Raw genomic sequence first — 17605 nt, forward strand, 5'->3', positions numbered from 1 at the left:
GCGCTTACTGTCACCACTAAAATCTAAGATTGCCATTACGTTCCGTAAAAGATCGAATGGTTTATTTTTCTTTCAAACAAAATGAATTTCATTTAAATTTAAAAGTATTTTGATGAAAGAAATGTTGATAAATCACAAAAATTATGATACTAATTAAAGATCGAGAATTATCTTTAACCGAGATCAAACTGTGAACAACATAATTGACACGAGGTGACACGTTAATTGCCGGTAATTACTGGCTATTTGATCGTGACAAAAAGACTATCACACCTTTTGTTATTGGTTTGAATTGAGAAGCTCATGTCATTTTGAAAGATACCATTTCGAAATATTGAATCAGCTGCTGTTTATTTATTCAAAATAGTTTATTAAAAAGGTAAAACAACAAATAAAACAATATTTTACTGGTTTTATTTTCGAGAAAACAAAAATCGATAGTACTGCGAGACCAATCAGTGATTCATTTTGAAATCTGAAGATACGAGTCCATGGGACTCACATATTTTGAAACAATGAGTCCCAGCCAGTGAGTAATGAGTCATGCAAGTTGAAAAAGGAACTAAATATGCTTAATATATAATAATATAACATAACTTATTTTTATTATTTCCTGTCTTTGTTTAAGTCTATTAATTTAAAGTAAATAAATTCACTGAAAATGTCAGTGATTCTGTTTTCTTATCTTTGTAAACCTTGTGAATCTAATGTGATTAAACTGCAAATTAAAGTTTTTTTCACTCTTGCAATGATTGCCCAAACCAAGAAAACCCTTTAACTATGAATACAATCAATTAAAAATGTTAATTCCATATCAGCAGAAAATAAATCAAGCTCCCAGTGCTAATGCACTCAAAGTCAGTCACTTTAAATAACAAGTATGTGAATTAAATACATGTCAACAGCAGTGACATCACTATGACATCACTCGAATACTGTCTTCTTTGATCTGCTGGTGTCGGCTCACATCAAAAGAAACAGTTGTCAAACATGTTTAACCCAATTTCTAAATTTGATGCAAGTGTCAAAAATTTGGGTAAATTTCAGTTGTTATTTTAATCTCAGAAAGTGTCAGTGATTAAAATTATGTTTCTAAAGTCTTGGTTTTGAAAAATATGAGTAAAAATAAGTGGATTTAAGGAAATTATTCGAGCCAGTCAAGGTAAGATACTTTCTAAAGGTCAGAAAAGCATGTGTAAGCTAATGTACCGGTAATATAAATCTCTACTGCTTTGTTTATCAACAGTCAGTTTACAAAACAAGTGTCACCTTCGCACTTTTCGGTAATCTGAAGTAGGCGGAGCTTAAATTATGCCATCGTATATTCCAGTGAAGTGTCAACAGGCTGATAGCGGATAACTGGTGGAGTGTGGATAAAAAAAATCGGGCGACTTGAATTTTGCTTTGATGTTAGATTAGAGCGAAGTGGGGAGCTACAAAGCGACTATTTCGCTCAAGTCTCTCCCTAGCTCAAGCCCTATGCTTTATAAATCGAACGGTGATAAGGTAAATTTTGTTTGCGTCCTGCGGCTGCACACATTTTAAATTAACGCGTCCCCGATGAAAAATACGCGTCTTTGACGCAGGACGCACAGCAAAATGAATTACTGCCGATGCTGCTCTCCGCTGCCGAAATAAGATTTATTACCGGTGTCGATGTAAACTCTACTTTCGGTTTCCATCCACCTCAGAATTGACCAAAAATGTTTTTTCCCCAGGATTTTGGACAAAAATCGGGGGTGCGCATTATACATGGGTATCTACGGTAAATTAAGCTCTACAGAACTTCTTAGTTTTTAGCTCACCTGTCACATAGTGACAAGGTGAGCTTTTGTGATCACCCGTCGTCAGTCCGTGCGTTCGTCCGCCCGTGAACAATTTCTTGTCTGCACAATAGTGGTTTCATTTATGATTTTATTTTAACCAAACTTGCACGCAACTTGTATCACCATAAGATCTCGATTCCTTTCTTGAACTGGCCAGATCCCATTATGGGTTCCAGAGTTATGGCCCCTGAAAGGGCCAAACTTAGCTTTTTTGACCTTGTCTGCACAATAGCAGCTTTATGATTTGATTTTTACCAAACTGGCACACAACTTGTATCACCATAAGATCTTTGTTCCTTTCTTGAACTGGCCAGATTCCATTATGGGTTCCAGAGTTATGGCCCCTGAAAGGGCCAAACTTAGCTATTTTGACCTTGTCTGCACAATAGCAGCTTCATTTATGATTTGATTTTAACCCAACTTGCACTAACTTGTATCACCACAAGATCTCGGTTCCTTTCTTGAACTGGCCAGGGTTGTCAATAAGTTTTTGTTGAACAGGCTGAAATAGAAAAGTAGGCGGCCATCTAGGGGGTGCGAAAATTTTGAAATTCAGCGCTTCATTTCCTGCATTCTGGGGCATTTTGAAAGCATTTAAGAACATCTTTTCCACTGCATTTTTAAATACAATATACCCTTTTTTTCACATTTTTATGAGTTCACCTGGTAAATTTGGAGATAATGATAAAAGTGAGTTTTCATGTTCATGAATGCATTTTTCAAGTCTTGAAATGCTAATATCTAACTTGGCATCACACTTCAACTCTTTGTTGTACTTCTTTGCAAAATCAAATAGTTATTGCACTCCTGTATATCTAAATTCAAAATTCTACTGAGAATTAAACCTGTACTCATATTTCTTTTGTGGGGAACAAGATTCCCAAGATAAATTTTTACAATTTGGCACGACAAAAATGTCACTGTTAGAACCATCAAAACAAAATATACAGGGTTAGAAATAATACAAGTTTAGGTATAGAAAATTAACTGTTTGATTCTCATACCCACCTATCCATATCCAAAACCCCTAGCCTTGATTTTTTATTGATCAAAGTCCAGATATCCAAAATTGTATGTCCAGATACTGTTACACTTTCATAGACATTGACCAAATCTCCACTTTAAAGGATGTGTTTGACAAATTATGATGGTACAAAGACAGTTTAACAGCAAGTGACAGTATCTGATAAAAAAAAATTACTGTGACATTTCCTCTTATTAAAATGATTTAAGAGAAATATTTATTAAAAAAAAAAAAACGGCTGATACCGCGACAACTACTGTACTTTCGATTTCAAAAACTAACAGAAAAAGGTAAAAGCCAATATTTTTCTGATCTAAATTTGTTTGTGATTAAATTTTTTTATATAAAATTTTAAAAAATATCTGTCTCAGTTGTCACACATTAAAATCAACACCTGGCTTTGTTATAAACAGCACTCCACAGGTAAATAGGTGTGAAAATATCCGAAAATTGTTGTTTACAGATTAGTTATAAGCGATGTTGGATTATTAAATATAAAGGAGCTTGTGGATAAATTTTTATGCCCCCAAAGGGAGGCATATTAGTTTTCAACTGTCCGTCCGTTCGTTCGTTCGTTAGTTAGTTTGTTAGTCACAACGTTAACTTTTTGCATGAAGGCACTTTACTCGCGAACCACTGCACCCAGGACCTTCAAACTTCACGTGGTGATAGTACTTATTGAGTACACCACCCCTACTGACTTTTGGGTCACCAGGTCAAAGGTCAAGGTCACAGGGGCCAACGTTAACTTTTTGCATGAAGGCACTTTACTCGCGAACCACTGCACCCAGGACCTTCAAACTTCAGGTGGTGATAGTACTTATTGAGTACACCACCCCTACTGACTTTGGGGTCACCAGGTCAAAGGTCAAGGTCACAGGGGCCAACGTTAACTTTTTGCATGAAGGTACTGTACTCGCGAACCACTGCATCCAGGACCTTCAAACTTCACATGCTGATATTACTTATTGAGTACACCACTCCTACTGACTTTGGGGTCACCAGGTCAAAGGTCAAGGTCACAGGGGCCAACATTAACTTTTTGCATGAAGGCACTTTACTCGCGAACCACTTCACCAAGAACCTTCAAACTTTACGTGCTGATAGTACTTTATGAGTACACCAACCCTACTGACTTTGGGATCACCAGGTCAAAGGTCAAGGTCACAGGGGCCAACGTTAACTTTTTGCATGAAGGCACTTTACTCGCGAACCACTGCACCCAGGACCTTCAAACTTCACATGCTGATAGTACTTATTGAGTACACCATTCTTACTGACTTGGGGTCACCAGGTCAAAGGTCAAGGTCACAGGGACCAACATTAACTTTTTGCATGAAGGCACTTTACTCGCGAACCACTTCACCCGGGACCTTCAAACTTTACATGCTGATAGTACTTTATGAGTACACCAACCCTACTGACTTTGGGGTCACCAGGTCAAAGGTCAAGGTCACAGGGGCCAACATTAACTTTTTGCATGAAGGCACTTTACATGCGAACCACTTCACCCAGGACCTTCAAACTTCACATGCTGATAGTACTTATTGAGTACACCACCCCTACTGACTTTGGGGTCACCAGGTCAAAGGTCAAGGTGCTGCGGGGGCATTTGTCACCATTAGTGATCTTGTTTGTTTTTTGTTGTCTTTTTCTTTTAAATCGGGACCGTCACTCATAATTTCAAAATTTTTGGAAATTATCGCGGATGTCCCATCACCCTTTCTTCCGTAGCTTTTGTTACAAAATATAACTTTGACACTACGATAACTGATGAATATTTTTCATGTATATCTCTAATATTAATTCAGTCCATGAAACATGATTTTCATGGCTTTGACATTAGCTTGGATTTTGTCAGTTATAATGTATGTATATCATCATTTGTAAAGGCGGAGCTTAAATAGTTCTTCCGATAAAATATGTCACGCGTTCTACATCCAAAGTTGTCATTGGTTTATCGCGTATTTTAACTCGAGTCAAAGATCGACAGGCACGTGGCAATGTATGAAATACACCTCGGCAATTAAGATTCAATGAACATCGCCCGTGATGACACGCTGTGTATTAATTATGAACGGAAACGACCGTGGGTAATATCGATTTTTTAGACTGGATGGAGAGTTCTTTATACAAATTATATTTTCGTGACAGAATCGTGAAAAAAACTTTTAAAATACTATGGTTGGCGGTTAAGGTTTTCAGGTCCGATTTTTTTTTTTTTTTTTTTTGCGAATTTGAACCGGCCCAAATGCCATTTGAACCGTGCATTTCGGCCGGCGGCCGGTTCTTATTGACAACCCTGGATCATTCCATTATGGGTTTCAGAGTTGTGGCCCCTGAAAGGGCCAGAATTAGCTATTTTGACCTTGTCTGCACAATAGCAGCTTCATTTATAATTTGAATTTAATCAGACTTGCACAAAACTTGTGTCGCCATAAGATCTCAGTTCCTTTGTTGAACCGGCAAGATCCCATAATGGGTTTCAGAGTTATGGCCCCTGAAAGGGCCAAACTTAGCTATTTTGACCTTGTCTGCACAATAGCAGCTTCATTTATGATTTGATTTTAACCAAACTTGCACACAACTTGTATCACCACAAGATCTTGATTCCTTTCTTGAACTGGGCAGATTCCATCATGGGTTCCAGAGTTATGGCCCCCTTAAGGTCCAAAATTGGCTATTTTGGCTTTTGCAGCCATATAGAGACTTCATTTATGGTTTTATTTGATACAAACTTCCAAAATATCTTCAACAACAATAAATCTTGGATTCCATGACAAATCAGATCCAATCGTAGGTTCCAGAGTTATTGTACCCCCCGACAACAAAGTTGTTAGAGGGGGTATACTGGTTTCAGGTTGTCTGTCTGTCTGTCCGTCTGGTCGTCTGTCCGTAGACGCAATCTTGTGCACACCATCTCTCCTTATCCCCTTGACAGAATTTAATGAAACTTCACACAAGTGATCAGTACCAACAGTAGTTGTGCGTGAAGCATGTTAGGTTCTTTTAGAAAAAATTTTTGCAGAGTTATGGGACTTTGTTTTTTGTTACTATACTATATACATAGACACAATCTTGTGCGCCACCATCTCTCCTCATCCCCTTGACACAATTTAATGAAACTTCACACAAGTGGTCAGTACCAACAGTAGTTGTGCATGGGGCATGTTAGGTTCTTTTAGAAAAAAAATTTGCAGAGTTATGGGACTTTGTTTTTTTGTTACTATACTATATACATAGACACAATCTTGTGCGCACCATCTCTCCTCATCCCCTTGACACAATTTAATGAAACTTCACACAAGTGATCAGTAACGACAGTAGTTGTGCATGGGGTGTGTTAGGTTCTTTCAGAAAAAAAATTTGCAGAGTTATGGGACTTTGTTTTTTTGTTACTATACTATATACATAGACACAATCTTGTGCGCACCATCTCTCCTCATCCCCTTGACACAATTTAATGAAACTTCACACAAGTGATCAGTAACAACAGTAGTTGTGCATGGGGCATGTTAGGTTCTTTCAGCGACAAAAATTGCAGAGTTATGGGACTTTGTTTCTTGTTAACATACTATGTACATACGTCTGCATATGCAATCTTGTGCGTGCCTAATCTACCAAACCCTTGCACACAATTTAATGAAACTTTACACAAGTGATCAGTACCAACCCTAGTTGTGCATGGTGCATGTTACATTCTTTTAGATAACTATTCTGCATAGTTATGGGACTTTGTTTTTTGTTACTATACTGTATACATACAGTCTATATACATACAGTCCACATAATTATGCAGTCTTGTGTGTGTCAAATTGCAATGTACTGTGTCAGTGCATGCGGGGGGGGGGGGTACATTCATCACCTTTAGTGATAGCTCTAGTTTTATATCTGATTACCTCCCCTGATTGAAATCAAAATGGATTTATATCAGTAAGTACTTATAGGACTTATTTGAAATTTCATTATTGTCATTAGTTGGACTGAGCCAATCACGGTAGATAACTATGGGCTGATTTTATGTCAAATTACCTCCCTTTATTTCAAATTAAAATGGGTATATCTCCGTAACAATGAAGATACTGATCTGAAATTTCATTTATGTCAACAGATTTATTTGGCAGATCCTTCTTTTGTTCACTTACAATAATTTTCTTTTTAATTACTTCCATTTTACGTTACTATAAATAGCTTATTTTGAGTAACTTTTTTATTATTGGCTGTAGGGAAAAACTGAGACCACTTTTCTGTGGTACAACATGGATGGTACCTCCAATTTTTAGGTGTATTTTGACATATCTGTACCTTTTAAGATTTTTTTTTTCTTTTTGGTTAAATTTCTTCCCTTTGTAGTTCCTGTCCTTTGGACTTGGATATTTTTTCTGAGGACCTTCTTGTCCTCAAGTGCAATGATAACAGGTGAGTGATATAGGGCCATCATGGCCCTCTTGTTTCATAGTTATTTCATAGTACACTGCAGCAGACCTATCAAAATTATTGTAACAGGTTCTTAAAGTAAATTATAAACTGTTAATGAAGAAGATAATTGATTAATTATTAAATTGATTGTTAACACCTGTACATATTTGAATGTTTAATGCAGCACTTCCCAATTTTTGTAACATATATCTCACAGGGTTATTGTAAAGATGGTATGAAGGTTGGATGTACACAGCCCAGGCGAGTGGCAGCAATGTCTGTAGCAGCTAGAGTGGCAGAAGAAATGGGATTCAAACTTGGAAATGAGGTTAGATTTTAATTACGTTTTACTTGAGAACTTAACGAATATTGATACTTGCCAGGAGCTTGATATAAATTTACCTGTATACAGTCAAACCTGTCTACAAAGACCACCATTGGCAGAGCCAAAATGTGGTCTTAATTTGAAGGTGGGCTTTATTCATAGATTAAAATACACTGTAAATGTCAAAGTGGGAAACAAAATATGTGGTCTTTAGAGCCAGGTGGTGTTTGTTTAGAGGTGGTCTTTAACACAGGTTTGACTGTAGTTGATATACAGTTACCTGGGAAGTTGATGTACATTTTACAAGGGAAGTTGATAAACATTTACCTGGGAGTTGATATACATTTTCTTGGGAAGTTGATATGCATTTTCCTGAGAAGTTGATGTACATTTTACCATGGAAGTTGATATACATTTTACCTTGGAAGTTGATGTACATTTTACCTAATACCCCAGTCACACAGGGCTACGGGACAGATAGCTACGTCTAGCCACGGATAAAAACGTAGTAATCTGTATCGATCCATACCTGAGCGGGACGAATTGATACGGATTACTACTTGAAGGTACGGATAGATACGGATTACTACGTTTCTATCCGTGGCTAAACTTAGCTATCCGCACCGTATGTGTGACTGGGGTATAAGACTGTAAATAATGATGCTCCTGATAATTGAATAGACATTTTACCAATGAAGGGCTTCTTACTTCAAGTATAAAACAAAGAATGGTGGTCTCTTATAGCAGTCTTTATGTGTACCTACTCTGAAAGATAAGAATCTTGACTAAATACAAGTATACGATGCTATATACAGTGGAATTATGTTTTTACCAACTGGTAAAGATGTTAGAGCTGTTAAAATTCCTATATACTTTTAGTGAAAAGATGATGCAAGGGAATGGGATTTTATCAACTTGATATTAGGTTAAATACACAATGCTTTGGGTTGCATTATTGAAGGTGGAAAAACAAATGTAAAAGTTGGGGAAATAAAAAAATGCAAATGTTGGAGATTTTGAAATACTCTGGTTTATGTACTTGTTTTCAAAAATGAAATAAATAATTAACAATATTTTGATAGAATGTTTTTTAATTGTTGCTGAACTTAGCTCAGATTTATAAAATCTTGGCACATATATACTAAGCAGTACCAAGTAAATTTTAGTTGCTTTGCTTCTGTTGAAGAAATATGCCATTAGGTCAGAAAGCAAGCAGTTTGATGATTATTTTGTGCTACTATTTATAGATATATTTTGGACTGTCTGTTTTATATAGGTTGGTTATAGTATCCAGTTTGAGGACTGTACGTCAGAAAGAACTGTAGTAAAATATATGACAGATGGTATGCTGTTAAGAGAGTTCCTCAGTGAGCCAGATCTCAAGACCTACAGGTATATTTATGTTGATATTGTATAACTTTGACCTTGCATATTTATTTAAATGCATATTTTCCTTCAATTTTGGAGAAGTGTTTCTTATTCTAAGAAAAACCCATGCAGGAAGGTGATCATGCAACTGAATGAAAATATACTTCCTCTTTTGATGCCTTCGAGGAGTGGTTAAAGCTACTGACTTCAAATCACTTGCCGATCACTTCTGTGCGTTTGACATCTTGTTTGGTATTTAGAATTCTTTCATTTAAAGAAGTCATCCAGTGTGCTTGCTGAAGGTTGGTAGGTGTAAACAGGTGTTGCTGGTGTCAGATATAATGCTTGGAGGAACACCTAGGGTCTTCCTGCACCATTTAAGTCTGGAAATTTGCCATATGACTTATGTCATGGTGACTTAAACCCCCAATAAGAACTATATTGTCCATAAATGAAATAAAAGATCATTTTTCAGTGTTCATAGGGTTCAGTAAGGAGATTTTTTACCCTCAAAATTTCTTGTGAAATACTTAGTAATTCCAGTTATCTTTTGGTTAGAGACCACCAATAGATTTCCCATAGACTTACATTGTAACATTATGGCATATTTCTCTTCTAGTCACAGGGAACATGTTCTTTTTATAACATGGTTAACTATCAATGCACAAATTACGGTTCTGTCCTTTCAACGCATATAATAAAATGAATATGAGTTTTTGTACTTTTAATGTCAAGGGTTTAGCATTAAAGAGAAAAGATTGCAAGTATTTGAATGGCTTAACCAAAACAAATACTCACTCACTTTTTTTGCAAGAAATTCATTGTACAGTACATGATTATGAGGAATGGAAAAAAACAGTGGAAAGGCAATCTTTTTATAAGTGGAAATAGCACCGGAGTCGTCATTTTTATGCCCCCACTTTAGGGGGTGGGGTAGGAAGGGTGCATATAGATTTGCCCTTGTCCATCCTTCCGAGAATCTTGTGTCACGCCTAGCTCCAAAAGTATTTGATGTAGAGTCACAAAACTTAACAGGAATGTTGGTCAGCATGTGTAGTTGTGCACCTGGGGTTTCGCGTCCGGATTCATTCAGTCATGTGGGAGTTATGGCCCCTGACTTTGTAAAAATTGGTTATTATGCCCCTGGCATCTACTGATGCAGGAGGCATATAGTGATTGTCCTGTCTGTTCATCCGTCAGTCTGTCCGTCCGTCCATTCGTCCGTCCGTACCAGGTTAACCAAATGGGAACGCTTCGTCTAGCATCAATATCCCTTACTAGAATGACTTGATACTAATGCAGATGTAAACTGTGACCATTCCTTATCTTCAAACATCACCTGACCTCAGTTAAATTCCTGTACATATTTTAAATCTTACTTCAACTAATCTTTCAGGTAAGATTCGATCAAAAGTTTGCGAACATGGTGAATTGTATCTCTGTCATGAGTATTACTTTCAAAAATTACAAAAGCATATTCTTTTACAATGTTTGGTACATGCGTCGAGCTTGATTCAGTATTTTCTGTTTCATGGCGATATAAAACAGTTAATGTATAGATACTTCATTTCGTGAAAAATAATCAGATTGAATCTCGTCCTGAAGTTCACACTTGAAGTCCTCCGAGTAATCATGTACCATGACAGCATGCCCTTCCGGTAAATTATCTACAATACTATGTAGTTGTTGTCTTTGCCAATGACACAAAAAATTGTTTGTGGAAAATTTGAAAGTGAGTTTTTGATGTCATCCCACATTTCTTTCATTGTGGAAGTAACTTTTACAAACTGTTGCTTTTTAGCTCACCTGAGAAATGCTCAGGTGAGTTTTTCTGATCGCTGGATGTCTGGCGTCTGTCTGTCGTCTGTCAACATTTAGCTTGTGTATGCGTTAGAGGCTGTATTTTTCAGCTGATCTTCATGAAATTTTGTCAGAATGATAACCTTGATGAAATCTAGGCCAAGTTTGAAAGTGGGTCATCTGGGATCAAAAACTAGGTCACTAGTTCAAATCAAAGAAAAACCTTGTGTATGCGATAGAGGCTGTATTTTTCAATTGATCTTCATAAAATTTTGTCAGAATGATTGCCTTTATGAAATCTAGGTAGAGTTTGAATATGGGTCATCTGGGTTCAAAAAAGTAGGTCATAGGTCAAATCAAAGATAAACCTTGTGTATGCAATAGAGACTGTATTTTTCTATTGATCTTCATGAAAATTGGTCAGAATGAATGCCTTGATAAAATCTAGGTCAAGTTTGAATATGGGTCATCCTGGTTCAAAAACTAGGTCACTAGGTCAAATAAAGGAAAAACCTTGTGTGTGCGATAGAAGCTGTATTTTTCAATTGATCTTCATGAAATTTGGTCGGAATGATTGCCTTCTTAAAATCTAGGTCAAGTTCGAATATGGGCAATCTGGGGTAAAAAAACTATGTCACTAGGTCAAACCAAAGAAAAACCTTGTGTATGCGATAGAGGCTGTATTTTTCAATTGATCTTCATAAAATTTTGTCAGAATGATGGCCTTTATGAAATCTAGGTAGAGTTTGAATATGGTTCATCTGGGTTCAAAAAAGTAGGTCATAGGTCAAATCAAAGATAAACCTTGTGTATGCAATAGAGACTGTATTTTTCTATTGATCTTCATGAAAATTGGTCAGAATGAATGCCTTGATAAAATCTAGGTCAAGTTTGAATATGGGTCATCCGGGGTCAAACACCAGGTCACTAGTTCATATCTAAGAAAATACTTATTTAAACTCAAGAGACCACATTTTTGGTCCAATCTTAATTCAAATTGGCCAGAATATTTGTTTCCATGAAATCACTAGTCAAACATGTTTACACGGACTGTTATGGTGTGTTTTTCAGGTGAGCGACCTAGGGCCATCTTGGCCCGCTTGTTTATATCTTTACCATTTCTGTCTTTCTTACCTGTAAATAACATACTCATACCTGTTCCAGGTTACAAAACTTGTACTATCATCCAATTCTTGTTCCATCAACTTTATGTTACTTACACCACATTTTGTACAATCACGTTTTAAACAGGACATTCTAAACATTTTTATATGCCCGAAGGGACGTATTATGTTATGACGCTGGTGTCCGTCCGTCTGTCCGTCAGCAATTTCTTGTCCACTCTGTAACTCTTGAAACCCTTGAAGGATTTCAAGGAAACTTTACACAAATGTTCACCACACCGAGACGATGTGCAGAGCACATGTTTTGGATGTCTTGCTTCAAAGTCAAGGTCACGCTTAGGAGTCAAAGGTCATATCAGTTTGTTTCGGTCCGCTCTGTAACTCTTGAACCCCTTGAAGGATTTCAAAGAAACTTGACACAAATGTTCACCACACCAAGACGACGTGCAGAGCATATGTTCCGGATGACTCGCTTCAAGGTCAAGGTCACACTTAGGGGTCAAAAGTCATATCAGTTTGTTTCGTGTCTGCTCAGTAACTCTTGAACTGCTGGAAGGATTTCAAAGAAACTTGGCAGAAATGTTCACCTCACTGAGACAACGTGCAGAGCGCATGTTCCAGATGACTAGCTTCAAGGTCAAGGTCACACTTAAGGATCAAAGGTCATATATGACTTTGCTTTGTGTATATTGCTCTGCATTGCAGTGCTCTTGTTTTTATTTGCCAGATCTCTTTTTTGTACTTTTTTTTTTTTTTTTGAATTACTTCCCTTTTATATTACTATAAATAGCTTATTTTGAAACTTTTTAGCTCACCTGTCACAAAGTGACAAGGTGAGCTTTTGTGATCACGTGGCGTCCGTCGTCCGTGCGTGCGTAAACTTTTGCTTGTGACCACTCTAGAGGTCACATTTTTCATGGGATCTTTATGAAAGTTGGTCAGAATGTTCATCTTGATGATATCTAGGTCAGGTTCGAAACTGGGTCACGTGCGGTCAAAAACTAGGTCAGTAGATCTAAAAATAGAAAAACCTTGTGACCTCTCTAGAGGCCATATTTTTCATGAGATCTTCATGAAAATTAGTCAGAATGTTCACCTTGATGATATCTAGCTCAAGTTCGAAACTGGGTCATGTGGGTTCAAAAACTAGGTCAGTAGATTTAAAAATAGAAAAACCTTGTGACCTCTCTGGAGGCCATATTTCTCAATGGATCTTTATGAAAATTGGTCAAAATGTTCACCTTGGTGATGTCTAGATCAGATTCTAAACTCGGTCACCTGCGGTCAATAACTAGGTCAGTAGGTCTAAAAATAGAAAAACCTTGTGATGTCTCTAGAGGCCGTATTTCTCAATGGATCTTCATGAAAATTGGTGAGAATGTTCGGCTTGATGATATCTAGGTCAGATTCGTAACTGGGTCATATGCGGTCAAAAACTAGGTCAGTAGGTTGAAAAATAGAAAAACCTTCTGACCTCTCTAGAGGCCATATTTTTCAAGAGATCTTCATGAAAACTGGTGAGAATGTTCACCTTGATGATATATAGGTCAGGTTTAAAAGTGGGTCACGTGCCTTCAAAAACTAGGTCATTACGTCAAATAATATAAAAACCTTGTGACCTCTCTAGAGGTCATATTTTTCAATGCATCTTCATGAAAATTGGTCAGAATTTTTTAGCTCACCTGTCACATAGTGACAAGGTGAGCTTTTGTGATCACGCAGCGTCCGTCGTCCGTCGTCTGTGCGTTCGTCCGTGCGTCCGTCCGTCCGTAAACTTTTGCTTGTGACCACTCTAAAGATCACATTTTTTGTGGGATCTTTATGAAATTCGGTCAGAATGTTCATCTTGATGATATCTAGGTCAAGTTTGAAACTGGGTCACGTGCCTTCAAAAACTAGGTCAGTAGGTCTAAAAATAGAAAAACCTGGTGACCTCTCTAGAGGCCATATATTTCACAAGATCTTCATGAAAATTAGTCAGAATGTTCACCTTGATGATATCTAGGTCAAGTTCGAAACTGGGTCACGTGCGGTCAAAAACTAGGTCAGTAGGTCTAAAAATAGAAAAACATTGTGACCTCTCTAGAGGCCATATATTTCAAAAAATCTTCATGAAAATTAGTCAGATTGTTCACCATGATGATATCTAGGTCAAGTTCGAAACTGGGTCATGTGCCTTCAAAAACTAGGTCAGGAGGTCTAAAAATAGAAAAACCTTGTGACCTCTCTACAGGCCATATATTTCAAAGATCTTCATGAAAGTTGGTCAGAATGTTCACCTTGATGATATCTAGGTCAAGTTCGAAACTGGGTCACGTGCGATCAAAAACTAGGTCAGTAGGTCTAAAAATAGAAAAACATTGTGACCTTTCTAGAGGCCACATATTACATAAGATCTTCATGAAAATTGGTCAGAACGTTCACCTTGATGATATCTAGGTCAGGTTCGAAACTGGGTCACGTGCCTTCAAAAACTAGGTCAGTAGGTCAAATAATAGAAAAACCTTGTGACCTCTCTGAAGGCCATATTTTTCATGGGATCTGTATGAAAGTTGGTCTGAATGTTCATTTTGATGATATCTAGGTCAAGTTTGAAACTGGGTCATGTGTGGTCAAAAACTAGGTCAGTAGGTATAAAAATAGAAAAACCTTGTGACCTCTCTAGAGGCCATATGTTTTATGAAATCTTCATGAAAATTGGTCAGAATGTTCACCTTGATGATATCTAAGTCAAGTTCGAAAGTGGGTCACGTGCCATCAAAAACTAGGTCAGTAGGTCAAATAATAGAAAAACCTTGTGACCTCTCTAGAGGCCATATTTTCCACAGGATCTGTATGAAAGTTGGTCTGAATGTTCATCTTGATGATATCTAGGTCAAGTTCGGAAGTGGGTCACGTGCCGTCAAAAACTAGGTCAGTAGGTCAAATAATAGAAAAACCTTGTGACCTCTCTTAAGGCCATATTTTTCAATGGATCTTCATGAAAGTTGGTCTGAATATTCATCTTGATGATATCTAGGTCAAGTTCGAAACAGGGTCATGTGCGGTCAAAAACTAGGTCAGTAGGTCTAAAAATAGAAAAACCTTGTGACCTCTCTAGAGGCCATACTTGTGAATGGATCTCCATAAAAATTGGTCAGAATGTTCATCTTGGTGATATCTAGGTCAAGTTCGAAAGTGGGTCACATGCCGTCAAAAAGTAGGTCAGTAGGTCCAATAATGAAAAAACATTGTGACCTCTCTAGAGACCATATTTTTCATGGGATCTGTATGAAAGTTGGTCTGAATGTTTATCTTGATGATATCTAGGTCAAGTTTGAAACTGGGTCAACTGCGATCAAAAACTAGGTCAGTAGGTCTTGAAATAGAAAAACCTTGGGACCTCTCTAGAGGCCATACCCTTGAATGGATCTTCATGAAAATTGGTCAGAATGTTCACCTTGATGATATCTAGGTCAAGTTCGAAACTGGGTCACGTGCGGTCAAAAACTAGGTCAGTAGGTCTAAAAATAGAAAAACATTGTGACCTCTCTAGAGGCCATATATTTCAAAAAATCTTCATGAAAATTAGTCAGATTGTTCACCATGATGATATCTAGGTCAAGTTCGAAACTGGGTCATGTGCCTTCAAAAACTAGGTCAGGAGGTCTAAAAATAGAAAAACCTTGTGACCTCTCTACAGGCCATATATTTCAAAGATCTTCATGAAAGTTGGTCAGAATGTTCACCTTGATGATATCTAGGTCAAGTTCGAAACTGGGTCACGTGCGATCAAAAACTAGGTCAGTAGGTCTAAAAATAGAAAAACATTGTGACCTTTCTAGAGGCCACATATTACATAAGATCTTCATGAAAATTGGTCAGAACGTTCACCTTGATGATATCTAGGTCAGGTTCGAAACTGGGTCACGTGCCTTCAAAAACTAGGTCAGTAGGTCAAATAATAGAAAAACCTTGTGACCTCTCTGAAGGCCATATTTTTCATGGGATCTGTATGAAAGTTGGTCTGAATGTTCATTTTGATGATATCTAGGTCAAGTTTGAAACTGGGTCATGTGTGGTCAAAAACTAGGTCAGTAGGTATAAAAATAGAAAAACCTTGTGACCTCTCTAGAGGCCATATGTTTTAATGAAATCTTCATGAAAATTGGTCAGAATGTTCACCTTGATGATATCTAAGTCAAGTTCGAAAGTGGGTCACGTGCCATCAAAAACTAGGTCAGTAGGTCAAATAATAGAAAAACCTTGTGACCTCTCTAGAGGCCATATTTTTCATGGGATCTGTATGAAAGTTGGTCTGAATGTTCATCTTGATGATATCTAGGTCAAGTTCGGAAGTGGGTCACGTGCCGTCAAAAACTAGGTCAGTAGGTCAGATAATGGAAAAACCTTGTGACCTCTCTTAAGGCCATATTTTTCAATGGATCTTCATGAAAGTTGGTCTGAATATTCATCTTGATGATATCTAGGTCAAGTTCGAAACAGGGTCATGTGCGGTCAAAAACTAGGTCAGTAGGTCTAAAAATAGAAAAACCTTGTGACCTCTCTAGAGGCCATACTTGTGAATGGATCTCCATAAAAATTGGTCAGAATGTTCATCTTGGTGATATCTAGGTCAAGTTCGAAAGTGGGTCACATGCCGTCAAAAAGTAGGTCAGTAGGTCCAATAATGAAAAAACATTGTGACCTCTCTAGAGACCATATTTTTCATGGGATCTGTATGAAAGTTGGTCTGAATGTTTATCTTGATGATATCTAGGTCAAGTTTGAAACTGGGTCAACTGCGATCAAAAACTAGGTCAGTAGGTCTTGAAATAGAAAAACCTTGGGACCTCTCTAGAGGCCATACCCTTGAATGGATCTTCATGAAAATTGGTCAGAATGTTCACCTTGATGACATCTAGGTCAAGTTTGAAACTGGGTCACGTGCCTTAAAAAACTAGGTCAATAGGTCAAATAATAGAAAAACCTTGTGACCTCTCTAGAGACCATATTTTTCAATGGATCTTCATGAAAATTTGTCAGAATTTTTATCTTGATAATATCTAGGTCAAGTTCAAAACTGGGTCACATGAGCTCAAAAACTAGGTCACTATGTCAAATAATAGAAAAAACGACGTCATACTCAAAACTGGATCATGTGGGAAGAGGTGAGCGATTCAGGACCATCATGGTCCTCTTGTTATCTTGATGATATCTAGGTCACATGTGCTCAAAAACTAGGTCACTTTGTCAAATAATAGAAATAACGACGTCATACTCAGTTCAACACTGGGTCATGTGGGGATAGGTGAGCGATTCAGGACCATCATGGTCCTCTTGTTTTTACCTTGTGAACACGATAGAAGTGACATTTTACATTTTATTTTAACCACACTTGCACACAACTTTTCAATTTTGTTCCTTTCAGTCATATTGAGGTTTCATTTATGCTTTGATTTGATACAAACTTGCAGAGAATGTTTGTCTTGATGATATCTAGGCCAAGTTCGAAACTGGGTCATGTCAGGTCAAAAACTAGGTTACCAGGTCAAATCAAAGGAAAAGTTTGTGAACACCTAAGAGGCCACATTTATGACCCTATCTTCATGAAACTTTGTCAAAATGTTTGATGATTCTTAGGCCAAGTTTAACAGGTGAGCGATACAGGGTCCATGACCCTCTTGTTTATTATTGGCCATAGTGAAAAACCGAGACCACTTTTCTGTGGTACAACATA

At 37.3% G+C, this 17605-nt stretch overlaps 1 protein-coding gene across 9 annotated transcripts in view; it reads left to right on the forward strand.

The window, feature by feature from the left end:
• Positions 1-17605, forward strand: part of LOC123530508 (pre-mRNA-splicing factor ATP-dependent RNA helicase DHX16-like) — a 213701-nt gene that overhangs the window by 114023 nt on the left and 82073 nt on the right. For all 9 annotated transcript variants that reach the window (XM_053521852.1, XM_053521853.1, XM_053521854.1 and 6 more), the window contains 2 exons: positions 7487-7597; positions 8871-8986. In XM_053521852.1, coding sequence (XP_053377827.1) covers positions 7487-7597; positions 8871-8986 — 227 coding nt within the window. The remainder of the gene's footprint in view (positions 1-7486; positions 7598-8870; positions 8987-17605) is intronic.

The sequence above is a fragment of the Mercenaria mercenaria genome, chromosome 13, assembly GCF_021730395.1.
Source record: "Mercenaria mercenaria strain notata chromosome 13, MADL_Memer_1, whole genome shotgun sequence".
Lineage (NCBI taxonomy): Eukaryota > Metazoa > Mollusca > Bivalvia > Venerida > Veneridae > Mercenaria > Mercenaria mercenaria.